Below are 27,896 nucleotides of genomic sequence, written 5' to 3'. Positions count from 1 at the left end.
TAAATCAAACCAAAAACCAGAAGTGACACCAAGTCACTACAAGTCATTGGCAAGTCACAAGTCTTCAGACTCAAGTCTAAAGTCAGTTGAGGAAAAAAATCAGGTCCCACATCCTGAACGTGGGTGGATTAAACTCCAGCCCTGTTCGAGAATAATCTGATTCACTGTCAAATAAAACAAATAAAACCTGCAGATGGACACACTTGAGGAGGTGGGAACCAGATAATGTCTGGAGTAAAAAAGATTCCAGGTTTTAAAGTTGTGACCCTGAACTTCTGCTCTTGTCGTGTTTCATGAAGTTCGTCTCGTTTCTGACTCGAGTTCGTACGTCTGAACCAAACAACGACATCAAGCTAATCTTAGCCACTAAACTGGACCTTAAACAGCCTCTTTGATGCATTGTTTAGCTTTTGCTTCTTTAGCGTTTAATTGTGTGATTAGAAAAACGTCTGCATTAGGAGCACAGGGAAGGTAACGCGGTCTGCTCATGCACTGATCACAGGCTTTAGGACATGCATCACAAATCACAACACCACTCCAGAACACACAACACGGCGGACAGTATGAAGAAAGACGAGGACGGGCAGACGCCAGCAGACGGGAAGAACAACAAACACAATCTCAAACAATTATCCACAGAATTGCTTGGAACTTATTGCTGAGCATCATTATTGGTGAGGGGAGAATGCGATTGGCCTAGTATCAAAACAGATTTTATTTTTCCACACCACACCCACTCCAACTGGATGCTTATTACCCTGTTACTGAGCTCGTCGAGGGCTGGACGAATGGCGGAAGCTCTTTTTGAGAGGCCGGACCAATCCTGGAAGCTTTAACGGAAGGGCTGCAAGAGCTGGACCAATCCTGGGAGCTTTAATTTAGAGCTTGGCGAGAGCTGCACCCGTCGCGCGAGCGTTTATTGGGAGCCTTCAGGGCTCAACGGATCCGGAAAGCGTAAAGGTCTTAAAGGTCGACAAGGGTTGGACAAAGTCTACGAACTTTCCCTGACAGCGAATGAAGGTTGGAGACGTTTTTAGTGAAGCTCGTCAAACACTGGACCAGTTTTGAGCTTGATAAGAGTTGGACCAGTCCTGAGAAGTCGTACTGCAATGTGATGTAGGACTGGACCACGTCTAGAAGCTGATCAAGCATTCTTGACAAGCTTTCGACCAACTACCGAATATTTTCTTATTGAAATACTGCAAAATACATCCGGACAGCGGCTGTGGTTTGAAACTTTGAGCTGAGAACGGATCAGATTAGCTTCTGCAGGATGTTCCTACAGACGATGGGTTTATCTTTAGGACGTGCTACTTAAAATCCCGTCAAAGAAAGTTGAATTTTACAGCAGTATCTGGTTATTTTAATTGTACTAAACTATCAAACATGAAAGATATAAAGTGCTGCTTCTGTACGTAACATTTCAACTAACACAACCATGTTTCCACTGCCTTGAATATGACCTCATAAGGACTTGACTTTTAAGTAAAACTGAACAGACCTGATTGGTTGCACATCAATTTGACCAAATTCCTGCAGGATGGGTTGTTGTCTGACGTGCAGTTTGAGGTCACGCTGGCTGATCAATTGCCTGAACGATCAGTGATTTAGATTTCAGACCACCTGATTTCTGTCAGGTGTGAAACTGTGTTTGCTGTTTGCTGCAGTGAGCGTGTTTGTATTTTAAATGTGGTCTGCGACATGAAGCTGAGCTGAGCTCCATATTTTTTAATCTTCTTTGCTTCCATTCAAAGCAGAATGGTGCAAAGTGGCGCTTTAAAAAAACTTTATTGGAACGGTCACTGGACAAAACCAACAGGTCAGCTGATCTGTGGTCGCAGCTTCTCGCCATGCAGGAGGGTTAAAATGTGTCGTGTGACTTAATGCGAGTTCTGAGATTATTGAAACCGCTCAGTGTCTGCTCAGCTTAACTTGACTGTAACAAGTAGAAATGTTATATTTTTAATATCCGATCATTGTCTGAACCGTCCTGTCGTTTTTAAATTATGGATCTACGATGCAAAACAGGTTACGTTCAACCCCGATTCCAAAGAAGTCTGAACTGAGTGTGAAACAGAAATAAAACCAGAATCAGTCGTTTCCAGTCAGACTGTGTTTCCTGAAGTGAACCACTGAGCCTTCAGCTGAGCTTCGTCAGAAAGGCTCAGCAGGTCATCACACTGTGTTTTTTTATGTTTGTCTTTGGAATCGTGGTCGTACGTGTTTTTAAATATTGTCGCCAGCCCCAGGATGGAAATCGATGAAGAACATGAAATGAAGAAAAAACAACATTGGCAGAAAACTCTGAAACGCTAACGATGGTGACAGCATGCGGCAACAACAGGAAGAAAACATGGAGAGTAACGCTGTACGTGGAGAGAAGTCACACATGGACGGACACACCAGCTCTGACAGCAGCGACTGGTTCTGACTGGGTTTATTGGGGAATGTGTGTTAGTGAGGGAACGACTGAGGAGCTGGATGGACATGCAACAAAATCCATGAAGAGAACCATGAAAACAACAGACTGACAACAGCGATCATACAGAAACACTGAGGAAATGAATGAAGCTGTGGAACGACTTCACACACAGTCGGTATGTCGACTGATGATGTGTAAGAACAGGAAGAACATCTGGAATATTATTTTTAAACGTACAACAATGAGATGAAATGACAAACTGATGAGCTACATGAGCTAACGTCACACGAGTGAGAGGACCGGCTGTTTCTTAATGCTGGGTCTGATTCTCTGTGAGAGCAGATGAGTCGAATATATTTACAGCAAACAGCCATTTTTAGTGTCTTTTTAACAGCAGTGTCAAGAAAACAATAATAAATCATATGATTATTACCTTGACGTGAAATTCAAAACTGTAAACTCAAAACAGTTTTCTCACAATTTTTCGGTAATTTCCGGAAAAGAAACTGTTTACTCTGAGAATCACACACAGCTGGGTCACATGAAGAAACGTGTGCTGTTAACTGATTGGTTCTTTACATAGAACGTGATGTAGAACATGGAACACACGCGGCTCTCTATGAACATGACGATGGGGAGTTTGTGGGATGGAGACACACTTGGGGCAGGTAGATTCAGTCTGACTTCATTTGTTACGTAACTTTCATCAAACAGGTTGTCCACTCAGAGAATGTTCAAGTATTTTCTGGAATTAATTTTCATCTTATGAGAAACATTTTGAAATGTGACTCTAAATAAATCTGATTGTGAAAATGTTCATGATCAAGCTAAACTTAAAGCAGCTTAAAATCCTTTATTTTAAGACAATAAGAGTAAGACATAACTTATCAGAATAATTTGAGAGGATATGACAGCATATTTTTGATGATTCTTGCTATAATTGATGAATGCATGATTCATATTTGGCGACTATTAGTCGTTTTATGTTGAGTTTTATTACTAAATATCTATTATGCTGATGACGCCCCAATTTACATTCAGGAAAAAATATCTAAAAACGCCCATAAAACTATAACCGATCAACATATTTGCAGGAGATTGTTTGTGGTTTTAACACCTGATTTTAGCGCGAGGGCTGTGCGTCGTGTTGGTGACCCTCTCAGGTGTTCACGTTCCAGAAGGTGAGTTTATAAATGATGACGTAAACTAGCAGAAACATTAAGAGCTGAGGGGAGAGGATGACAGGAGCGTCGAGCTGAGAGAGACAGAGGAGAGAAGGGAGGAGGGGAAGAAGGATGAAGGGAGGAGTGGACAGAAACACAGCTGTGTGTGTGTGTGTGTGTGTGTGTGTGTGTGTGTGTGTGTGTGTGTACAGAACATCAGTTCACAGCACAGTGATCATTTCACTGCGATCCATCGTGTCTCTCATTTCTTTCATTGATCTAATTCAGGAATGTTTGGGAAGTTTGGAAGAGGAGAAGATGAAACCATCATCTTCCTCACAGCTCTCTCTCTGTGGGAAGTTTCTCCTTCAGCTTCAGCAGAACCAGAACCAGAACCAGAGCTAAACTGAATGAATCTGTGTCCACCTGCATCCTCTGTTCAGTGACCTCTGTTGCTGCTCAGTCTCAGTTTGTTTTCACACGTTTCAGAACATCTTCAAGCCTGAAGCAGGCGGCTGGAAGCAGCTTCAGACTGCTGCTGTGTTGTTTCTCCACCTAAGCCCCCGTGTTTTGGCTAAATTTAGGATTTGCTCCATGCAAAGACATCAGTGTACAGTCCCTTTAGACAGCGCATCCACAGTTTGATTTCTTCCCTCTCTTCTCCGAGTCCTGCAGGAGCAGCAGGGATCATCATCATCCTCCAAAACACCCACCGAGTCCTGAAGAGGAGGATCCAGGTGGACTTTTGGTTCAGTATAAACTAATGAGGCCGTGTTGAGGCTGTTCTCTCATTGTTTGAGCGTCTCCAGATAAAGACTACGTTTCCCATCAGGCCCACTGCTCCCTGTTCCCTTAGCGGTTATTTCGAAGACTCTCACAGATGAAGATCTCATTTTGTTAAAAGTATTTATACTAATATCTCAAAACAAAGATTAAATTAGGCATGTGACACCGTTAGAGTTAAACTACACAAAGAAAATAATCATTGATCAGGAAGAAGAAGCAAACAATAAACACTGAAGACTAATGATACGTAAGAGGAATGCTACTGTTGCTAACACACGATTAACAACAGAGTGTGTGGTGTTTCTGTGTGAGGTCAAAGGTTAATGCTGTGTGTGTGTGTGTGTGTGTCAGGGCGCGGCGGCGGGCCTGCGGCTCTGCAGGGTGCTGCTGTATTTCTGGTAGGCTGGCGAGCGGTAACTAACCCTGGGAGACTCCTGATCGGACGGCAGCCCGTTCTGGGACAGCGGCTCACCCTCCCTGCAAACACACAAAGTACACAACGAGTTCAACACACACCTGGAGCTCACACTCACGCAAACACACGGCGTCCAAAGAGACAACAACTGAATCAAACGGCTGGAAGTTTCTCCTGAGAGGCGTTCAAGGCGATCAATAAAAAGCAGACGAACGGGCCGACCTGTGCTGAGCTGCAGCGTCGCCCGGCTGAGCCTCAGTGGGCGGGGGTTGTCTCTTCTTCTCTTCTTCCTCTTGCGCTCTTCTCACTTCCAATAACTCCATCTGGACACACACACACACACAAACACACACACACACACACACACACACACACACACACACACACACACACACACACACACACATTGAGCCTCATGCTAAAACCTTTGCACACACAGATTCACTGTTGAGCTGCACATACGAGCGTCGAACGAGTCCTGATGGTCCAACGCTGAACCGCAGCCTTAAATCTGAGACCAGAACGAACTAAACGAAGAGTAAAACTCAGACTAACTTCACGCTGAATGAAGATCAGCAGATCATCATGTCATCAGATCTTATTAGAATATTTTGGCACACTAACCAGGACAGTTATTATTATTAATATTTCAAGCGAGATGCTTAATTATTTCCAGATTTTACAGTTTTAAAATAATAAAACTGTAAAAGGGCCCAAAGCAACAGTTTGGTCAGCAGGTAGTCAACCATCACAGCTTGGAAAGGCTTTTTGTCGCCACCTCAGAGTCTTTCGGCTCTTCTTTGTTCTGTGGGATTCTCGGTTGTCCGACAGCAACATCACATTAATCATCGACTGCCGTCTCACCGTGGTCAGCCTCTCCAGAGCGGCGAAGCGTTCCTCCCAGGTGGCGGCCGACTTCTCGAAGGCCTCGTGCCGTTTGATGAGCTTCTCCACCTCGTCCACGTTCTGGCCGATCTCCCTGCTGGACAGGTAGGGCTCCTGACCCAGCAGCCACGCCTCGGCCACGCCCGCGTCCCGGGAGAACTGGTGCACCTCCAGGACTGAACACACACGTCCACGTTAAACCGGACCCATCAGCTAATTCTGTTCATAGCCGTTCTGTGATCGGATGAGACGCCTTACCCAGTCTAAGCCACTCCCATCTGTCCTCCCACTTGTCAATCATGTCTTTCCTCTTGTCCGTCAACTGTAACAACTTTTCTTTAATCTGAGGGGAGAAAACATTTTAATCTTTAATTTTCTGATTGAGACTCGTTCATCGATAGAAGACTTTAAAAGAAGACTTTCACCATTTCACATCTCTTAAAAACCACGGAGAGAACAAAACCGATGTTTAACAGCTGAGGTCGCCGTCAGAGGTTTGAGGTCGACACTAAATATTCAAACGTGATGAAAACAGCTCATTTCTGACTGAACACAGCTGAGGAACATCTGGAACCTGAAATGACCTGACACTGGATGAAGTTTAAAATGAAGGACTCATTTAACAAAGTATCTGTTCAGCTTTTAAGGCCTTCAACTAAACGGATCTGCTGTTATTGATCACGTGACGGCGTCTCCACCTCCTCTGAAGCGTAGTGCTTCCTGGCCAGCAGGGCTTTGCCCAGCTCGATGCAGGCGGTGAAGCTGTCGTTGCGGGCGTCGATCTCCGCCTTGATGCCCTGGTGGTTGTTCATCAGCAGCTCCACCGACGACACGTCCCTGAAAACACACCAACAAACCACGTCAGCGGCGTGGAACCAGAGGAAACCCTGAACCTCAAACACATCAGGTGGTCACTTCAGACGAAGCTGAAGGTTTGAATCAAACAGTCAATTAATGAATTAATTCATCACGAAAACAATTAAATAAACCACATTTACTGCAAAGAAAACTGAAAAATGATCTGGATTCAGATCTTTAATGAAACAGAACTGACTGAGCTCATATTCTGATCAGATTTTCAGAATTCAATGATTGGTTCAATTCTAAAATGATGCTTATAATATAAATTTAAGTGCGACTCAGAGGCAGAAACGTCAGCTGGGAGCTGAAGGAAGTTTCTGTTTCCATCACTCGACTCGTCAGAGAGCAGCGACAGCGGGACAGACGCCTGCAGGTGACCTCTGCTCCAGGTGTGTGTCCTCACCTGGGATTCTCCTGGGCCTCGATCAGGCGGATGACGTCCTCCATCCACAGCATCAGGTCACGCACCATGCTGAAGAAGCGGAACTTGTCTCCGGTGTCGACCAGCTTCACCCGGCGGCCCTCCGCTGCCTCCAGCAGGCTCTTCCAGGCCTCGAGGACCTGGGGGGGGGGCGAGATGATGGGCAGCAGAGTTCAGGACCGCACAGACCAGATGCTGGACTCCTCTAACACACAGGTCAGCACTGTTTGAACCTGATTCATGAAGAGCAGCCTACAAACAGCTGGCCGCTTTATGACAACTGTCTGTTTAAGAGACCGTCTGAGGGGCAGCGATCACATTCAGGACTGGGGGGACACTGATCTATTGCAGGGTCCAGGGTGCCGGGGGGAGGGGGGGCAGCCGGGGAAATAAAGAAATAAAGCAAATAAGAAAAAGGCATTCAGACTGAGAAGGCAAAGGCAGGCCAACATGTCAGCGTGTTTATTCTGAGGAGATGATCTCTCCCTCATCTCTGTGATGAGAGGATTATTCTTTTCTCACCAGCCCTCCACGTCTTCAGTGGGCGGCGGCTCAGACCACCTGTTGGCACAGGTAAACGCCTGCAGTGCCGGGACCAGGTGGATGCTTTCATCAGCGCCAGGATTCAACAGTAACTGATAAACTGGTGAGCGGCTCCACGTTTATTTAGAGCCTGAGAATTAAAATAACTGAATTTGTACCAGCAGGTTCTGCAGATCGTTAATCGTTTCAGGACTTTTTTTTACTTTAAGGATTCAGACACAGAGACTGCGAGTCAGAATAACCGCCGGCTGAAGCTGCTCGTTGTCCAGAACGTGAAGATCCGCTCAGTGATGCTTCCAGGCAGAGTGAGCAGTATTATTACTGCCAAAGAGTCAGATCCACTAACATCAGCTAACCGTTAGAACGCTAAATACCCAGCAGCCACAGTATGCTAATGCTAGCTTCTACTATCTACGGGAGCAGGTGAGGTTGACAACCAGACAGTGGAGATTATTAGCACAGATACGATGGTTAGCCAGCGACGAGCTACGTCCTAACACTGGCTGAACTGATCGGTTCATCACTCACAAGCTAATATTTAACCTCATCCGATCAATTCACACCAAACAGCCACTGCTGCAGAACTGATGAAGACCTCCACAGGGCCTCCGGAGGTTCGTCAGACTAAGATCAAGACCTGTAACAGAAATAATTCTGAGAATGAATTTATCTCAGTATTAAAGTTAACTTCTGGCTCTCGGTGCTGAAATCCAGCCAGATGTTAAAGCTTCAGCTCTTCATGTTCATGCAACAGTGGCTTCATCTTTTCTGTCATCTGACGTGTCTTAACGAGTTTACTGTCAACTGAAACTTCTGAAACTAACGCAGACATGTGCAGCTGAAACAAACTGCCAACAGTCACAGAATAAAAAAACACCCTGTTTGGTTTGAGGGTGAAGAAGAAATAAAGACACATTCCTCCACATGAAGCCATGAAGTCTGTCTGTCTGTCGTTTGTTTCAGCTACAAGTGTCTGCAGAACGAATGTCTGCGTTTGACTGCGGGTCCACAGTCCATCTGACAGTGAGACAGTGTTAACAGAGTTGATGGAAACATGGCTGCAGAGGACTGCAAGCAGTGATACTTTGCCAGCTAACAAGCGACTACATTTAAGCAAATGTGAAGAGGAACAATTGATTGATTGATGCATCTTAAGTTGATTTGAGCTGCACGCTAAATTTTAGGTTTTCATTTTCACTGACTGACCAGACCCGAACTATCTGCAAACTACCAGTAGTGTTTGTTTTAAACTCCTCAGAGGACCAGGTGGGTGGAGTTAGCACACTGTTGGTGCTCATGCAGCATTGGATCAGCTGTCAATCAGAAAAACTGAGTTTGTGTTGAGTTCTGTGCAAACATCCACCCACACAGCGATTTAAGACAGATAGAAAACAAACCCTACAGGTATTTATAAATCACCAGGTCCGAGACTAAAGACTCAACCACAACTAAACTGCATGAAAATGACTAAAATGTTGCTAAAATTAATCAACATTTTAGTCGAAGTATTGAAAGAAAGTCTAAAACTGCAGCCAAAATGAACACTGATGCAAAGCCGATGTTTTTGGTAAACGGAGTCTCACCTCTCCCTTTCTCTTCTGGGTGGACAGGGAGGATATGCAGGGAAATGGACATACAGGGAATGGTCAAAACACAACGCAATCAAAAACACTCAGAGCTTCAAATGATCAACAGTCAAGAAGCTGCAGGTCACGCTGCTACTGAAGAGGAAATCCTCTAAAACTCTTTCACATGTAGATTTTCTGATGAGTCCCGAGTTTGCAGAATCAGAATATTTTATGGTGCAAAGCAGCGTTTGAAGGGGTGGACGGAGACAAACTAAAAGGACAGAAACAGAAACGTTTGGTTTGTGAACATCATTAAATCTGCTGCATCTCAGAAATCCCGTCATCACAGCAGGGCTGCACGTCCTGCTCGCCGTGGTAACGCTGTCATTAATTAAACCTGTTAGAGTCATCGTCACATTTGAGCTGGATGTATACGCTCAGGTGCAACACTGACACCTACAGGAGCTGCAGGGTCGGCTCTGACGCCACGCTGCAGAGCCTCCTCAGAAACGTAAGGGACACGTCTGTGATTGGCTGCTTGTGTTTCTGATGCCGGTGGAGTTTGGTGAGGGTGACGATAACGTTCAGACGTTAAAGAAAGTCTCTGGTCGGTCGTCACTATAAACCACGGCTGCAGAGGAACAAGCTGGCCAATGAATCACAAACAGTGCAGCTGCTGTGCACTTGATTCATCTACAGGACGTATTTTGTTGTTCTAAATCTCTTCTTAACACTTTAAATGCAGCTAGGCTAGCTGTTTCTCCCTGCTTCCAGTCTTTGTGCTAAGCTAGGCTAATTACGCTCCGGACGATGGATGCAAAATCATATTTTCTGATGTGACTGAGGACAAAAAGAGCTCCCAAAACGTCGGACTGCTCCTTCAACCATCTCAGAAAATATGACTTTAAATCCAAAGTTTCTTTTGACTTGACGTTAAAAACCTTCAAAGGAAAAAAAATCAGTGAAAGGAATCATTGAACTACAGACTCATGAACACCTCGTTCATTTATTATTCAACCTGCAAGATAACAAGTTTCACTCCCTGATACGAGGAACCATCCTGGAGGACTTTAGTGCTTTTGGGTGGAAACGAGCCAAATCATTTCTCTACAGTATGAAAATATGCTGAAAGTTCACCTCAGAACAAAGGTTGGAAAAGCTCAAAGATGAAACATCCTCAGCTCGGCTCAACTGTTCCACTACAGTTTAATAATCTCATCGGTGAACTGTCACTGCTCGACTGAGATATTTACCTTTAATCACCTCCACACCAGAGAACCTGGTTCCTTCTGGGCATCCTGACGCTCCCTCTGCGTACTGAACCATCAGCGAGGAGACTTTGTGCATTTTGACCATGCCCTGTACGAGGTTACTAAGCGTTTCTAATCTACAGCTGGTCGTACGATCTGAAGAACGTCTTTTACCAACCTCGCTCAAACTTATTATGTTTGTTATTCACATTCTTCCCTCTGGGAAACGGACCCGACCCCGAATCTCTGGACTGTTTTAACATTTAATATCCGAACTGGTCCTTTCAGGGGCCGAACAGTGCAGGTTAGTGCAGCAGCAGTGCAGCATGCATGAGGAACAGAGCCTGTTACAGGGACTTCATTGACATCAGGGCTGGGTCCAGTTCATTTCAATTCAACCAAGAGAAGGAGGTTTTATATGTTTACCTGTTAGAGAAATAGGAATAAATATATTAAACTGTCTGTGATGATAAATCTTCAGTTTTTACGGCTCAGGTTCTCGCAGCAAAGACACTGAGACTCAGGTTGAATTGAAAGTAAACTGAAGCCCGTCCTGATGCGGTTTCTGTTTCACCGCCGCGGACACTGAAGCTCACCTCGCCTTCTCTCTTCTGAATGTCGTCAGCTTTGTCTCCGGCGTACGCAGACTGCAGGCGAACCGCGTCCTCCTGGAGCTGCCGCACCTGAAGACCGAGACAAGGAGGAAGAGGTTCAGGCGGATCGTGTGAAAGCTCTGCCCACGTGCAGGTAGCATCACATCATCCGGCCTGGCTGCCGACCTTCACGGAGCCCGTACCTGTGTTCCCAGCGCCTGGATGTCGTGTTCGAAGGTGGTGTGCATCCTCTGCAGGGTCTCCACCGTGTTCTGGTCGCGGCCCAGCTCCTCCGGGAGCTTCTTGTGTTTGTCCAGGATGCGGTTGAGGATCTCCTTGGCGTCGTGGTAGAACTTGTGGAGTTCGTAGGAGGCCGCGAGGATCTGCGTCCGGGTGTCGATGAGCTCCAGCAGATCGGCCCAGGCCTCGTTCAGGCCGTCCTTCCACTCTGCGATGGTGGCAGCGTCGCCGTGGCCGGTGTTGATCAGCTCATCCGCCTGCCGGTTGACTGCATCCACGCGCTCCTGGCCGATGTTCCCGGTGTCACGGGCGAATTCTCTGAAACGCTCCTGCAGCATCTGAAGAAGGAGAAGAGTTAGCATCGACGATGACGACACACACGCTAACGAGGCAGAAGAAGAAGAGAAGATCATCAGTCGTTATCAGACTGCGTGCTGTACTAACGGTGACGTGCTCGTAGTCCTGGCCCAGCTCGTGGGATCCGGCCACCACCTCCCTCTCAGCGATCCACTGCTCCAGGTCGTCCACCTCCCGGTTGAGCTGGAAGAGACGGAAGCGCTCGTCCAGCTTCCCCCGACGCTCCTCCGACAGGTCCTTCAGGCCGGCGTACAGCTTGTCCACCTGAGACTGACGCATGCCGATACGCTCGCTGCACGGGGACAGAAAATCAGGAATCATGGTCTGTTATCGTCTTTCTTCTCCCTTTAACCTCCTCCTGCACTTCCTTTACACCTCCTCTTCTTCAAAGGAGAGAACACAGTCCTCGTCCTGTCCCACGTCTCACCTGTCAGGGTGTCCGGCGGCCACCAGGCCCCGGCTGGTGCTGGACAGCTGGTGGACGGTGTCGGCGTAATCCTCCACCGCCTGCTCCAGGATCTGATGCTTCTTCAGCATGGCCACTGAGCTCTGCTCGTCCTGAGAGACAAACGCAGAATCCTGCTGTTATTTTCAGTTCAGGGTGAATCTGACAACCAGCGAAGAGGCGAGAAAGAGAAACTGGAGTGGAAAGAAAAGGCAGAGAGCCGGAGAGAGAGACGGGAAAACATAAAGCAGAGAGACGGAGAGATGGACGAACAGAAAGTGGCACAGAGGAAGAATAACTGAAACAAAAGGAGGAAGACTTCACTGTTAATCCGTTGAAATTAGACCTGATTTAAAGGCTGTAAGTTTATTTGTGACATGAAGAAGTAAAACGGTTTCTCAGGAGCAAAAACACTGAAAACCTCTCAGATCAGAGAAAACAGCTGAAACCAGCTCGAGACAGTTCAGAGTCTGTAATCAGAGTATTGATTGTTTATTGATTGTTTACTGAGCAGCAGAGTTTCAGCAGAAACAAACAGTCCGACATCAACAGCAAACTACTGAAACTGAAACTGAGGAACTGACACTGAAACAAAAAAACAGGAAGTTTTTTTTTACAACAGGATGTTAGCCTGTAGAATTTATACTCCTGGTGAAAAGAACTTCAGATTCGGTATCTTATTAGCTGCAAAGCCTTCGTCACTGTTTAATGCATCTCAATCAATAATCAATCAATAAATATTCAAACTGCAGGAGACACTGACTGACTGTATGTTTTTTCTTTCACTGATCAATGAACCAGCACAAAGATTTAACTCTATAATGCAGCTAACTTATCCAGCTAACTGGTTTACTGGTAACCTGTGGAAGCCATCTTGGAATAATGGTGAATAACGTTCCCGCTGTTTCTATTCTGCCGACTTGACTTGAATCCTCCTCCCCTCTTTTTTGATGTTTTATCCTTAAGATTGTCTCGCTGTCGTCAGTAAATACACAGTAAATGTGGCAAACGTTGGCGATCAGGTGTGCCGTCATACTCAGCCCTCCCTGCAGGTGGCGGTGTTCTGTAACTCGGACCCTAACGTATCTTTACTCTGACCCCTGACCCCTGACCTCACCTTGGCCTTCTCCTCCGACATCATGTAGAGCTCCTGTTCGCTCATCCAGGCCTCGGCCTCTGCGGCGTCGAAGTAGTACTGCTGAGCTTCGTGGGCCTCGCTGAGGCGGGAGTGACGCTTTTCCGTCTCCTTCCTGATCTGTTCCCACAGCGACTGGAGCTCGGCGAGCCGCTGGCGAATCAGCTCGGCCGTCGGGCTGTCGCTCTTCAGGACGTGCTGGCTGCGCTCGAAGATGTCGTCATAGCGCGGCTGATGGCCCTGGATCTCCTTCTGCAGGGTCTGTGAGGGTCAAAGGTCACATAGAGGGTTTAAGAAGGGGGGCAACTGCAACTAAAATTCAACTACTGCAACTTTAAAGTTCAACTACTGCAACTTTAAAGTTCAACTACTGCTTCTTTCAAATTTAACTACTGCAACTTTAAAATTCAACTACTGCAACTTTAAAGTTCAACTACTGCAACTTTAAAATTCAACTACTGCAACTTTAAAGTTCAACTACTGCAACTTTAAAATTCAACTACTGCAACTTTAAAGTTCAACTACTGCAACTCTAAAATTCAACTACTGCAACTTTAAAGTTCAACTACTGCAACTTGAAAATTCAACTACTGCAACTTTAAAGTTTAACTACTGCAACTTTAAAGTTCAACTACTGCAACTTTCAAATTCAACAACTGCAACTTTAAAGTTCAACTACTGCAACTCTAAAATTCAACTACTGCAACTTTCAATTCAACTACTGCAACTTTCTATTCAACTACTGCAACTTTCTATTCAACTACTGCAACTTTCTATTCAACTACTGCAACTTTCAAATTCATCTACTGCAACTTTAAAGTTCAACTACTGCAACTTTCAAATTCAACAACTGCAACTTTAAAGTTCAACTACTGCAACTTTCAATTCAACTCCTGCAACTTTAAAATTCAACTACCGCAACTTTCAAATTCATCTACTGCAACTTTAAAGTTCAACTACTGCAACTTTCAAATTCAACAACTGCAACTTTCAGGTTCAACTACTGCAACTTTCACTTCAACAACTGCAACTAAAATTCAACTACTGCAACTTTAAAATTCAACTACTGCTTCTTTCAAATTCAACTACTGCAACTTTAAAGTTCAACTACTGCAACTTTAAAATTCAACTACTGCAACTTTAAAGTTCAACTACTGCAACTGCAACTTTAAAATTCAACTATTGCAACTTTAAAGTTCAACTACTGCAACTTTAAAGTGCAACTACTGCAACTCTAAAATTCAACTACTGCAACTTTAAAATTCAACTACTGCTACTTTAAAATTCAACCACTACATTGACTACATTGGTAGTTGATTTAATCAGGTGAGATTATGGATCAATGGATTGATTTGTCAGGATGTTTTTCTGCGTATTCAGTGAATTGTTGTCCTTCTCTTTCATGTCACCTGGTAAAGATGTGCCTGAGTGTACCTGGTTCTTCTTGATGAGCAGCTGTACAGTCTGTAGGTTGTGTCCGTGGTCAGTTGATGTGGCCAGAGCCATCCTCTCCTCAACCCAGAGCTGGAGACAGGCAGAGAGACAGGCAGAGAGACAGACAGACAGACAGACAGGCAGGCAGAGAGACAGACAGACGGGTTATATCATCTGTTTGTGGTGCAGTGAGGTTTTGACATGATCACTGTGACCCAGTTCTTCATCACTGCTGCTACTAATGAGGAAGAAACAGTACTACTAACACTACTGCTGCTGCACTAACAGTGCAGTATTTGTGGCTGCTGGTACTCAAAGTACTACTTTCACTGTTGCCACCAGTACTGCAGCCACTCCTCTACAAGTACTTCAAATACTGCTACTTGCAATACTTCTGCTGCTACAACTATGATTAATATTGCTACTTCTACTATTAGTGCCAACTAATTCTCTAACTCTAATGCTACTAATCCTGCTGCTACTGTGACAACAATCATCACTACTATTAGTGATACTACAAGAAGTTTCACTGCTGGTACCAGGACCGGTAAACCGCCCACTGCTGCTGCTGCAGCTCGGCTCTGCTTCCTGCGCTAACAGCACCAGTTCCTGTTTCAGCTTTTCATAAATGGAAGTTAATTCTGTGTGTTTCAGGTCGACTCTTTTAGCCGTCCGTCTCACCCAGGTCACCACTGAGGTCGACGATAAAACACTGTGTCATGTTCCTGCGTCAGTGGGGTTAAAGGTCAGCGCCCCAGCGCCGCACCCGGACTGTCGGAGACGCTCTACTTACGATCTCGTCCTCCACGTCCCTGTTGAACTGGTGGATCTCGCGGGAGGCCATGAGGTTGTCTCGTCTCTTCATCAGCGGCGCCTGGAGGAACTGGAACTTGTGCTCCACGCTGATCCTCTGGCCGTCCACCTCCTCAGAGCCTTTCCCCTCCTGACTGAGGGCCTGCGACTGGCTCCGCAGCTCCTCCACCTCCTTCTGACGCACCTCCACCTGGCTCTCCAGGATCTGCAGGAGGACAGGTTACAGGTTTTAAAGAAATGTTCAAAAATGTGAATCAAGGAGTTAAATGTCCTGAGTTCATATAACACACGAAACATACACGAAATAAACGTGTGAAATAACATGATGTATGAGTGACCTCGGGGGTAAAATTAAAAAGACATCTTTAGCCCAGGTCACTTACTGGTCATTTCCAGAGCTTTCAACCACAACTCATGATCTTCCTCACTGGATAGAGTGCTCAGATGTCAGATTATATTGGCTGAGCTTTCTCCTTGACAACTGTGCAAACTCTATCTGCTGGAGAAGGCAGTGAGATGCACCTGAAAGCTACAGGAGAAGCTAGTAAGCGGACCTTTAGTGAAGTTTTTTTTCCAGAAATGAGCAAAATTAAATATGAAAATAAAATAAAATGAATTCAATTAAAAAATAATAAAAAATAAATCAAACGAGCTGAAAATTAAACTCATGAAATGAAAAGAAATTAAATTTAATTGCAACAGAAGAGTCTCTCAATTAGTCCCATAAATACAAAAAGCAGCATTTACAGGATAAAAGATGTTTCAGAGGCCTCGTCTCATCCTCTTGTGCAGCCCAGAAAAAACCTGCGTCAACCTCACTGATATGAAAAATGAAAAGGTCTGAAATAAAATTCAGAGTGCAGATCATCTCCAGCAGCCAGACAGTGAAACAACAGCCTGAAACAGCTTCAGAGAAACAGTAAAAAACCCCAAAAATCAGGTGGAGTCTGGTTTAAAACTGGAGCAGAGGAGGAGGAGGAGGAGAAGAGGATTCACTTCTCTCTCTGCTTAACAAATCAAACACTCTCCTAATGATCTCCCTCTAACACTTCATCTCTCTCCCTCACACACACGCTAACACACACACACACACACACACGCACACACATACACACACACACACACACATACACACACACACACACACACAAAGGATATTACAGCTCAGATCTGAAGAGAGAAGCTGCTCTAATAGACTGAAAATACCAACATCATCCTTCAGACTCTCCTGTTCTGTCACTGGTGGACACACACACACACACACACACACAGTGAACATTTCTCAGACTCAGTGCTGCCTCGTAACACATCAAATGAAAGATTACATAACTGCTGTGAGTGTGTGTGTGTGTGTGTGTGTGTGTGTGTGTGTGTGTGTGTGTGTGCACGCGCCCACACCAGTGGATGAATTATGTAAAGGGCGGTTAGACTCTCTCTCCCTGCAGGAGTGTAAAAATAGTAAATTTCCTGAATAGATTCTCTTCAGGAATTTAACGGCTTTGGATCACAAAAATTAGCGCTAATTAAAATCAGTCAAACAGCAGGACGCGTTCAACTTTGACCAATCACTGTCCACGAAATAATCTGATGTCACACCCGCGGGCCTTAACGAACGCCTCAGAGTAATCATGTGACTTCTGAGGCTCGTTTGGAGACGAGCCTGACAGGCTGAATTCTGAGCAAAATGTCCCAAAGACGAAGAGTCTACAGTCGAGAGCCGAGCTGGAAATACTGTACCGCTAAAGGCTAACATCAGCAAGCTAACAGGCATGATGCTGATCTTTAGCAGGTATAATGTTTACCACGTCTACCGTGTTAGTTTAGCATGTTAGCATGCTAACATGTTCTAATTAGCACTCAGCACACAGTCTATCTGGTATTTGGTTATTAGCCAAATTAATGAATAGCATTAACATGTTGACCTGATGATGGCGCTAGATGAAAAGTCAGAGGATCACCAAAGTTATTGCGGTTGATCCTGAGGGGAATCTGAATGCGTGAAGCAGATTTCACCACAATCATCCGACAGTCTGAGTGAAGAAACGTCCTGAATGTTTCCTGCAGCGTTTCCTCGCTGACGACAAACAACAAACACGAAAGACTAAAAAAGGTTTGTAGCTTTTGGAAGACGGCTGCAGACCAATAAAAAGTGTCCTTTCAGAAAAACCTGCTACAAAAGTCATATTTCTAAAGGATAAACTTCAGCTACATCAGCTAAAGCTTAATCGGCTCCACTCTGAAGCTCAGTGGAAGAGAAACTGAAAGCTTTCACAGGAAGTTCGCAGTTCGTGATGAATGAACGAGGACAGTCAGGAACAGAGAGCTCAAACGGAGCAGAAACCTCCTCACCTGCTGTTTCTTGAGCAGGATGTTGACGGAGGTCAGGTCTTTGCCGTAGTCGTCGGACTGCAGCTGTCCCTCCAGGCTGGCCAGCCACTTGTCCAGGTCGGCGCAGCTCTGGGTGAACAGCTCCGCCTTGTTGGCGTCAAACAGACACTTGGCCTTGGTCTGGGTGGTGGACTCCAGGTCCTCCCACATCGTCCTCAGAGACGCCAGCTTCTCTTTGACCATGGCCTCCGTCTCCGGTTTCTCTGCCATCAGCGCCTGCCCGTCCTGAAACACAGCATTCGTTTTCCATACTCAGTTCTGATTGGCTAATGAAACAGGAAGTCTGCTGCTACGATGATCACATCTGAGCACACTGCTGGAGAGTTTTTTTACGCTGAGATAAACTCATATCATAAGTAGAGAATACAGGAGTCCTTCCCTCCGGCCCACCTTGTCGATCTTGTCCAGCCACTCCTTGTTGGACTGCAGCTCGGCCATGAAGGCCTGGTGTTTGAGCCACTTGCTGTGGAGGTTTCTGGCCTCGTCATACGACATGTCCTGAGCCGTCAGCATCTTCTCATTGATCCACAGGGACAGCTGAGGACACACAAACAGCAAATGACCTGAACCACAAACCACAAACACCAACATGTGCTCAGCGGCGGACGCTCCACCGCGTTCCTGCAGCTACGTCTGTGTGGTTCACCTCCTGGCAGTCCTGCAGGAACTTCTGCAGGTCTCTGTTGTCCTTCAGTCTCATCAGCAGGTCGCTGGCAGCTGCTCGGTTCTTCTTGTGCCTGGAGCACAAAAATCAGTGTGTTTTAATTGGAGTGGGCAGTTTTACCCTGCAGGTTTAGAGTAGTTTCAGACTTGTGGACATAATAAAAGCTATTTTTTAAGTCTGAGTCACTGAGCAGCTGATCTGCTGCAGGCGGCGTTACAGGAACTTGCTCAGTGTCAGCGGTTTAGTTTGATCCAGGGAATAATTTCAGTTTTGAAATGTCCCAAACATGCATGCTACTAACAATTACCTTCATTATCAATGAATCTGTCATGTATAAAGTCAAAAATAATAAGAAACTGCTCTCATCAGTCATCACAAACTCGCACTTGGCGAGGAATCAAGAAACGCACAGTTCTCATTGGCTAAAATGTAGAGAATCGGGCAAATGTTTCAATGTTTGGTTACTGAAAACGTAAATTAATTATCATTGATTGATTTTCTCACTCTGAGGCTCAAATGAACCTCAGTGATTAACACTCAGTGACAGCACGTCGGTCACCTCTGGTCAATGGAGTCCACCTTCTCCTGGATGCGCTCGGCGTTGATGTTGCCGTCGGCAACCAGGCGGCGGCCGGTGTCGACCACGCTGCTGATCTTCTCCTCGTTGGCGTCCATGGTGGTCATGAAGTCCTCCTGCTTCTTGATGGCGGCCTCCGCGCCCTCCAGAGTGGTGGGCATCTCCGTGTGAGCCAGGACGTACTCCTGACACACAAACACACACAGGAGACGACAGGTGAGACAAGAAACAAGCAGGTTGTGATTTTCTTTGTCCTGCTGATCAGGACAGGACATTAAAAAACACACAGAGAGCCATTATACTGTGTGTGGATATGCTGCTGTAATAAGGGCCTTCTACCACTTGGTGGCAGCCTCTTCACAGTGAAAAGTCCTCCAGTCTGAACGATGGAAGGAGAAGAGGAAGAGGACAGAAAAGACATCTGAATACATCCATTGCACTTTCCCAGAGTGCACTGTGACTTGATTCAGTTAACAATGTGAAAGAAAAGCAGGAAATTCTCCTTGATTATGTCGATTAATCAACTAACTGCTTATCCTGTACATGTCGGGCTGGAGCCTATCCCAGCATGCACTGGGTGAGGGGTGGTGTGCACCCTGTCACAGGAACAGTGTGTGTGAGAGATCTGCCAGAAACCACATGATACTGGACTGGACGAACGCCCAGTGAGCTTTATCTGCTGATCACTCTGTGTGTGTGTGTGTGTGTGTGTGTGTGTGTGTGTGTGTGTGTCAGCATCACTAATGACAGAACAGTTCACTCTGTGTTCAGATCACATGACAACAACATGAACTCACTCACTCGTCTCTCCTCTGTGTCTGAGAGGAAAGAAAGTCTCAAAGTTTTCAGTCTCTAACTGAGTCTGCTGGCTCACACAGGAAGAGGGACTCAGTGGTTTTCCCATAGAGTTCAATATAATCAAAGTCAATACAGTTTTTCCTCAAAACGTTAGCTGTCAATAGTTCATTAAAATGTTCCCAGGAAGAGGTTTGGGTTTGACTAAAGGGCTCATCAGACATGTGTTTGTGCTTCAGAATGAACAGGTGGCACCTCAGACCCGACAGACATGTTTCTCTGCAGTCTGGGGTTCAGACCACAGCTTAAACCGCAGGTGCGATGACATCACAGGCTCACCTGGTTGTTGAGGAAGGCCTCGGCCTGCTTGGTGTCCCTGAGGAACAGCTGGTAAGCGTGAGACTGGGACAGCAGGTTCTGCCGGTTCTCCCACATCTTGTGCAGCTCGTTCCAGCCGGTGTCGAGCGCCTGCAGCCGCTGCCGCAGGAACATGTACTGCGCGTCCGTCTGGCCCTGCGTCACCATCTCGCCCATGTCCCGCATCTTCTGGTAGTCCTCCTCGTAGTTGCGGATCTCGTTCTTGATGCCCTCGTGCTGGGCCAGCAGCTTCTCGGCCTCGGCCAGCGTGTTGGGCATGTCCTCGGAGGCGATGGCCGTCTGCGTCCGCGACAGCCACGACTGGAAGTCGTCCAGTTCGCGCAGGAACTGCTGCAGCTTGCTGGCCTCGCCCAGCGACTCCTCCCGGTTCTTCATGGTGTTCTGCAGACAGAAAACAGAGGGGTCATTCATTACAGTCTGCAAACCTTTGACGGATTAAATGACAAACTCTCATCTCGCCGGGTGAATTTAAACCAGGCCTCGGGGGAAGTTGGTAACACACATATTATCATACCTTCATCTCATCCCAGACGCCGGTGATCTCAGCCAGACGACCCTTGATGGCCTCAGACTGCTCCGGGTGTTCTGAGCCCAAGCGGTCCGCCTCTTTTCCCAGGTCGCCGAGCTTGTCCTCGATGGCGGCCAGGTCGCGCTCCATCCCCGTCAGCTTCCTCTGCAGAGCCATGACGCCGGCCAGGTCGTTCCCCAGCTCCTGGGTCGACTCGATCACCTGAAGCGGGACACAGAGCGAGGGAGGGGAGGGTTGGACGCAGTGCAGCAACTCCATGTCCACAAGAACCATCCTGCCTGACAACTGTCACTGGATCACTGTGATACTGAAGAAAACTTAAAAACATGAAGATTCTCAGGCAGGTTTTGCAGTTATTAGGAGAGTCTTCTTTTCCTGAGATCTCTTCAGGTTCAATGGAGTTTGTTCATGATGGAGTTTGTCACTGCAACACCTAACTTCTCTGAATCCGGGACACCTGCATGCATCTGTCCTCACACAGTGTCTCCGCCTCACCTCTCCACAGTCTGACACCTGTGGTGGATTCAAGTGCTGTGGGAACAAACAGTTTTCGGTCTGCCTGTACCTTGGTCTTCTCTTTGATCCAGGACTTGGTCTCGTTGCACTCCAGGTGGTAGTTCTGGACGCCAAGAGCCGAGTTCAGACTGTCTTTCTTCTGGTCCACCAGATCTCTGAACTGGCTCCACCTGGACGGACAGACGGCCGGACAGAGACGCCATCAGCAACAATAAAAATAAAAATCTGTATTTTCCTGATCAGTTTATCAGTTCGGTCAGCTTGATAATAAATTCAGATCTCTTGAGGTTTCTTGATCAGTTATTACCTGTTAAAGACCAGTTTAAATATCAAACAATCACAGTTTTCCATTTTTAATCTCAATTATTTGTTAGATTAATTCCAGTTTACGTTCTCTTAAAACACCAGTAGTATCGAATTATTTATCTTCTTAATTTTCCTTCCTATCCAGGTTTATTTCCCCTGTTAATCCACATTTAGCTCACATTTAACCCAAGTTAAATCAAGCATGAAGTCCCAATAAGATGTCAAAGTTCCCTTTAATTGCAGTTTATTAACGAGTAAAAGATCAATTAAATGGTTAATATCTCTGTGAATGGCCTGATAATCCCAGTTCAGAGCTGGTTTCATCCCAGTTGGGTTACCTGGTGTTGAGTTTGTCCTGCTGGGCTTTAATCTCCTTCTCACTGGGATGTCCGCTGTGGATCAGTTGCCTGGCAACCTGGTTCACCACGGCAACCCGGGACGCCTGGTTGTTCATCTCCGGCTCTAGACTCTCGAAGCTGGACGGAGAGACATGAGCGATGAGGAAAACATCAAACCAGAGAGTCACCATGGCGCTTCATACGCCGGCATTAATACGTCATCTGATGATATCGCCATGGTGACGTGTTGGAAAGACAAAAAAACTAAAATGTTCAATAAACAGCTTTTCTACTCAGCGGTCTACTGCTGCTGTTCAGTAACACGCACATACACACACACACACACACAGACACACACACAGACACACACACACTTGATTGATTGACAGATGAGGCGGCCTATCACAAGCAATGCCTCTCTTTTTCGTTGTTTGCCTGGTTTACTCGTCATGTCATCTGACTTTGAGGCACTTCATGTTACACAACATTATTAAAGATGGCGGCGAGCAGCAAACCCAAACAGCTGACTGACAGCTGTTTGACCCCACCCTGCGGTCTGGTTCTCACCGGTGCTGGACCACTTCCAGGTCCTCCAGTTTCTCGGGGATCTCCATGCTGTTGAGCCACTGCTCCTTCTCGTCGATCCACACCTCGCAGGCGTTTGCTTCGCTCAGCATCTTGTAGAGAGCCAGAGCGTCCTGCAGCGCCTGCTTCCTGAGCCGCGTCAGCTCCACCACCTCCTTGTAGCGCTCCTCGATGCCCGCCAGCCTGCTCTGAACCTGCAGACACAACCAAGATCATCAGAGACCGCAGAGAGACTAAAACCCAAAGACGGACATAATCCACACACAGCCTAAATCCTTCACACATAAATAAATAGTGACTTTTAAAGCCCCTTTAGTTTCTGACGGGTTCATTTTGAGATCCAGGGATCCTCCTCAGATCCAGAACTCTTCCCTGCTCTTCTGTCAGACTCGGCTGGGGTCGGCGTTGTGTTCGCGGTGTCTTACCTCCTCGGAGTTGGTCTTCTCGGGCGGCAGCGTGCGAGACTGCTCGTGCAGAGCGTCGATGACGGGCCGGTAGCTGCCGATCTCCTCGGCCACGTCCTTGTGCTTCTTCACCAGAGCCTGAGTGGAGAACTCGTCGTGGCCGACGTCCACGCTGGAGACGATCCGCAGCACGTCCAGCATCCACGTGTCGATGTCGTCGGCGTCGGCCTGCAGGGAGAGAACGACGAGTTTAACGTAATCAAACATGCGACAACAATAAGAATAGTTTCTTTTCCACGTGTCAGCTTTTAACCTGCAGATATTTGGTTCTTATCAGGATTTATTTTTGTCGTCTGAGCAGAAAACAAATAAATTCAGGGGTTTTTTTGCTTTTCTTTTACCAGGAAACAGCAGGAAATCAATCTTTCTGGCTGTCAGATGACTCAGAGGGGCTGAATTGTACGAGCTGGAAGAAGCACCGAAGCAGCAGCATCGATATATCAATATGTGTGAGTGCTCACCTGGAACTGGTGCTGGTTGCAGGCCTCCTGCAGACGAGCTTTACGGACGGCAGAGAGACGCTCCAGAGCCGCCCACTGCTCCTGCAGAGGGGAGGGGGAAGGAGAGGAGGGAAGGAAGGAAGGTGTTAGGAAATGATGCAATAAGACTCTGGATGTTTGAGGAAAGATCTGCATAAACAGTGAGTTTTTCCTCAGTTAGTGAAACTGAAAGTTGAATATAAGACACTGTGCGACGTTTTACGGCCCCATGATCTCACCTGGAGAATAAAAACCACAGACTGTAATGCGAGCAGAGGCTCAGGTGCAGGTGCAGCGTACCTGGATGTCCTGGATACGTTCTTTTATCTTGTCAGCTCCAAAGTGGTTGTTGGCCACCAGCTCCTCGCCCTGCTTGATGGTCTGCTGCAGGTGGGCAGCTCGCCCGCTCATCTCGTCTTCGAAGGCTTTGTGCTGACTCAGCAGTCGCAACGCTCCCGTCAGATCCTTCCCATAATCCTCGGAGGACAGGATCTGCTCCTTCTCCCTGATCCAACCCTCCTGCAAACCAACCACAGACACGTTCAGGCCTCACAACAACATCGGGCTGTCAGTGGTGAACTCAGGTGAGGACGACACCTGTCAAAGTCTCTGAGCGAAGCCGGTGAAACAACAGCCGGCAGCAGAAGACAAAGCAAATAATAAAATCTGACTCAAGTCTGATCAGCAGTGTGTGAAATCCAGAGAAAGAGCACAAAGAACGAGCGAGGCATTCTAAAGCTATCGATAATCCTGATTAAATAACCTCTTCAGCCATTTCCCAGAAGAACTTCCAGAGGCGGCGCGACTCCTCGAGCCGAGCTCGCCGCTCAGCCGCCAGCTGGTTCAGCTCCTGGTAGCAGAAGTCCATGTGAGCGACCCGATCCCGGATGATCTGAGGATCACAGGGTTTGTAACCTGAGGAGGAGGAAGAGGAGAGCGGAGGAAGACCGAGTCAGGCAAGGAGGAGAGAAATTATCATGAATTTCTGTCGGTCAGTCCGTCCGTCCGTCTCACCGTCTAAGTCATCGGCGAACTTCTGCGCGTTGCTGTTGACGTTGCGGACTCGGTCGGCCTGGATGCCAATGTCGGCCTCCACCAGGGCGTGTTTCTGCAGCAGGTCCTCCACACCCAGCAGGTGTTTCCCATAATCCTGAGAGAGCAGCAACATCTGCAGGGAGAGAGGTCAAAGGTCAAAACACAGATACAAGCTAATTATCTGGCAGCTTTCCATCTAACAACGTTGTTTTAACAAGAACCTTCCCTCCATCAAACACAATCAAACATCTGATCACTGAACAACTAAACGACACTGAGAATCTGAGCTTTGCAGACGAGCTCTCGTCTGATTGGTTGCCCGTCGTACCTTCATCTCGTCCATCCAGTCCATGATGTAGAGCATCTCCTGGAAGACTCTCTGCAGGCCCAGGTTCATCTCCAGTCTGTGCCTGCGGGCCTTCAGCAGCTCCAGCAGGTACTCCCACAGCCGGATCACGTTGTCCTTCCTGGCCGTGATGCGTTTGATGTCATGGTAACTCTCCGCCTCCAGCTCCTTTGCCACGGCAACCACCGCCTGCAGCAGTGAGAAGAAGGAGGATGAGGGGAGGGAGGGATGAATGGACAACAAAGACAGATTTGGGGTTCAAACACTAAAAAATTGATTAAATGTTTTCCAAAAGTGAAATTCTTTTTAAAACTATTTATTTATTTCAAACTCAATGACGGACCACCGAGTTTATTTACTCAACTAACTTATTCAATTTAATTTAACTCATTCTACTAAAGTTAATGCTCGTCTCATCATGGTTAAGACCCTTCCAGTCAGGGTTTAAAGCCATCCAATCAAGGTTTGGATGAGTCTGATCATCCTTTTTGATCAATGGACGCATCTGATTCGAACTCTGTGTTTCAGCCTCTTCTCAGCTCGAGAACTCGCACGATGAAGGTGGACTGACCTGAACTCGCTCCTCGTAGGCTGCGATGTCCGTCTCTATGGCTTCATGTTTCTTAGTAGCAGCCTCGACGGCCTGGAGGTCAAATCCAAAGTTATCCTGTGGGAGGAAGGAGGAGAGGAAACAAGGAGGGGAGAGAGGAGAGGAAACAAGGAGAGGAGAGAGGAGAGAAAAACAAGGAGGGGAGAGAGGAGAGAAAAACAAGGAGAGGAGAGAGGAGAGGAAACAAGGAGAGGAGAGAGGAGCGGAAACAAGGAGAGGAGAGAGGAGAGAAAAACAAGGAGGGGAGAGAGGAGAGAAAAACAAGGAGAGGAGAGAGGAGAGGAAACAAGGAGAGGAGAGAGGAGAGAAAAACAAGGAGGGGAGAGAGGAGAGAAAAACAAGGAGAGGAGAGAGGAGAGAAAAACAAGGAGAGAAAAACAAGGAGAGGAGAGAGGAGAGGAAACAAGGAGAGGAGAGAGGAGAGGAAACAAGGAGGGGAGAGAGGAAAGGAAAAAAGGAGGGGAGAGAGGAAATGAAACAAGGAGGGGAGAGAGGAGAGGAAACATGGAGAGGAGAGGAAACAAGGAGAGGAGAGAGGAAAGGAAACAAGGAGAGGAGAGAGGAGAGGAAACAAGAAGGGGAGAGGAGAGGAAACAAGGAGAGGAGAAAGGAAAGGAAACAAGGAGAGGAGAGAGGAGAAGAAACAAGGAGAGGAGAGAGAAAAGGAAACAAGGAGAGGAGAGAGGAAAGGAAACAAGGAGGGGAGAGAGGAGAGGAAACAAGGAGAGGAGAGAGGAGAGAAAAACAAGGAGGGGAGAGAGGAGAGGAAACAAGGAGAGGAGAGAGGAGAGAAAAACAAGGAGGGGAGAGAGGAGAGGAAACAAGGAGAGGAGAGAGGAGAGGAAACAAGGAGGGGAGAGAGGAGAGAAAACAAGGAGAGGAGAGAGGGAAGGAACATAGCGACAGAACATTATTTCATTAATCTTTCATGAATAAATGAACAGACTGGCTGTCGGTGCCTTCTTAAAGCTGTGTGTTGGTGAATCAGGAGGACGTGGTCAAGGTGTGTGTTACCTGGGAGACCAGCCTCTGGTTCTCGCTCAGCCACGTCTCCCTCATGGCGGCTTTACGGTCGAAGCGTCTGGCGAGCTGCTCCAGTTTCTCCTGACGAATCAGCTCCGTCCTCAGAGCCAGCTCCCGCTCGTGCTCCGCCTTCTCCAGACGCTCCCACGCCTACAGCACACACACACACACGCACACACACACACACACACACACACACACACACACACACACACGCACACACACACGCACACACACGTCTAAATTAACTATAGTCTACAGTTTAATGGTGAATATACAAACCATCGTTCCTATAGCAGATCACAGGCACATGAGGACTAATTCCAGTAAATGATGACATCACAGCAGGTGTGGTCACCTTGTTGATGTCGGAGATGAGCTTTCCCTCGCGAGGAGTGTAAACCTTCTGGTTGTTGGCTCTCATCTTACTCTGGATGGTGAACAGCAGAACCTCCAGGTTTCCCTTCTCTGTGAACCTGGACACACGCACACACGCACACACACACACACACACACACACACACACACACATACACACGTTACATCAGTATATCATTTAGTTATACAACCCTGCATCACTGATTTTTCAAAATATCTGCTTATTCTGAAACTGCAACAGGTAATTACACGTTTTGAGCCGCACAGAGTTCACAGCGGCTCATAGCTGTTGCCTCAGTGTTCACGTTTTTGTGTCCACTCTTGATTCACAGTCATGGAGGCAAAAACTGTCCCGTCTCATTTCATGTTTCAGTGGATCGACAGAGAGAATTTGTTAAAACTGAGTCGAAGTCTGTGAATGTTTTGTGTGAAATCTTTTAAAACTCATTTTATTGTTTAAGCTTCAGGGTGACGATGATGAAGACAGTCGCGTCTCGCTTCGTTTAGCCACGGAGACGAAGTCCGCTCCAAAACCAACAAAAACAACGGCGTAATTACAAAAAGCCATGTTTTCATTTTCCAAAGTGACTCAGTCCAGGAAGAATCATCTGGTTTGTGTTCAGATTCAGACGCGGCTGGTTCTGTTGTTTGTTTCCTCCTGCGGCCGACGAGCAACAAACTGTGAAATATCTGGTTTACGGTGAGAGGCGGACTCGAGCGGTCGCGGCGTGTGTTCCCTGTTTTCTCTTCGCTGCCTGTCATTTGGTCTTTCAGGAGTTAAACGTACAGAATATGAGAGCAGGAGACAAAAACAGGAAGTGAAGACGAACCGAACCTGCCGGAGTAAAAGTTTAAAGTGATAAAAAAAGAGAAATAAAGCTCAGGAAAGAGGAAAAAACTGAGAAATAAAAGCTGTAGAAGCTGCACGGAAGACTGGGCGGATGGATACACTGCTGTCTGTCAAGAAATAGTTCCAACATGTGACTCCTCTGGAACCTGTCTGTCTGATCGGGAGTTCGACATTATGACGAGTTACACTTTGAAACCTTTTTGTCTTTAACATGTTAATATTTGCAGCTCTCTAATCGAACTAATCTTTGTTGTGTCTTTCAGAAGACACGAGGGGACGGCGTGAAGGCGGCGTGTGTGCAGAG

General features: G+C 46.8%; 1 protein-coding gene across 2 annotated transcripts in view; it reads right to left on the bottom strand.

Moving 5' to 3' along the window:
- The window catches only part of LOC121614350 (spectrin beta chain, non-erythrocytic 1), a 97,626-nt gene that overhangs the window by 5,240 nt on the left and 64,490 nt on the right, over positions 1-27,896 (bottom strand). For both annotated transcript variants that reach the window (XM_041948169.1, XM_041948168.1), the window contains 31 exons: positions 26,723-26,840; positions 26,356-26,514; positions 25,303-25,398; positions 24,714-24,920; positions 24,365-24,518; positions 24,114-24,265; positions 23,651-23,869; positions 23,333-23,413; positions 22,833-23,039; positions 22,390-22,601; positions 21,823-21,960; positions 21,228-21,348; positions 20,648-20,863; positions 20,095-20,514; positions 18,943-19,145; positions 18,366-18,456; positions 18,110-18,256; positions 17,681-17,944; positions 15,312-15,536; positions 14,519-14,608; positions 13,067-13,345; positions 11,932-12,062; positions 11,592-11,796; positions 11,111-11,485; positions 10,911-10,997; positions 6,936-7,093; positions 6,370-6,508; positions 5,930-6,014; positions 5,651-5,847; positions 5,009-5,109; positions 4,794-4,848 (listed from right to left, as the gene is read on the bottom strand). In XM_041948169.1, coding sequence (XP_041804103.1) covers positions 4,794-4,848; positions 5,009-5,109; positions 5,651-5,847; positions 5,930-6,014; positions 6,370-6,508; positions 6,936-7,093; positions 10,911-10,997; positions 11,111-11,485; positions 11,592-11,796; positions 11,932-12,062; positions 13,067-13,345; positions 14,519-14,608; positions 15,312-15,536; positions 17,681-17,944; positions 18,110-18,256; positions 18,366-18,456; positions 18,943-19,145; positions 20,095-20,514; positions 20,648-20,863; positions 21,228-21,348; positions 21,823-21,960; positions 22,390-22,601; positions 22,833-23,039; positions 23,333-23,413; positions 23,651-23,869; positions 24,114-24,265; positions 24,365-24,518; positions 24,714-24,920; positions 25,303-25,398; positions 26,356-26,514; positions 26,723-26,840 — 5,332 coding nt within the window. The remainder of the gene's footprint in view (positions 1-4,793; positions 4,849-5,008; positions 5,110-5,650; positions 5,848-5,929; positions 6,015-6,369; positions 6,509-6,935; positions 7,094-10,910; positions 10,998-11,110; positions 11,486-11,591; positions 11,797-11,931; positions 12,063-13,066; positions 13,346-14,518; positions 14,609-15,311; positions 15,537-17,680; positions 17,945-18,109; positions 18,257-18,365; positions 18,457-18,942; positions 19,146-20,094; positions 20,515-20,647; positions 20,864-21,227; positions 21,349-21,822; positions 21,961-22,389; positions 22,602-22,832; positions 23,040-23,332; positions 23,414-23,650; positions 23,870-24,113; positions 24,266-24,364; positions 24,519-24,713; positions 24,921-25,302; positions 25,399-26,355; positions 26,515-26,722; positions 26,841-27,896) is intronic.

The sequence above is a fragment of the Chelmon rostratus genome, chromosome 11 (genome assembly GCF_017976325.1).
Source record: "Chelmon rostratus isolate fCheRos1 chromosome 11, fCheRos1.pri, whole genome shotgun sequence".
NCBI lineage: Eukaryota > Metazoa > Chordata > Actinopteri > Chaetodontiformes > Chaetodontidae > Chelmon > Chelmon rostratus.
This window is presented reverse-complemented; position numbering and strand designations above follow the sequence as displayed.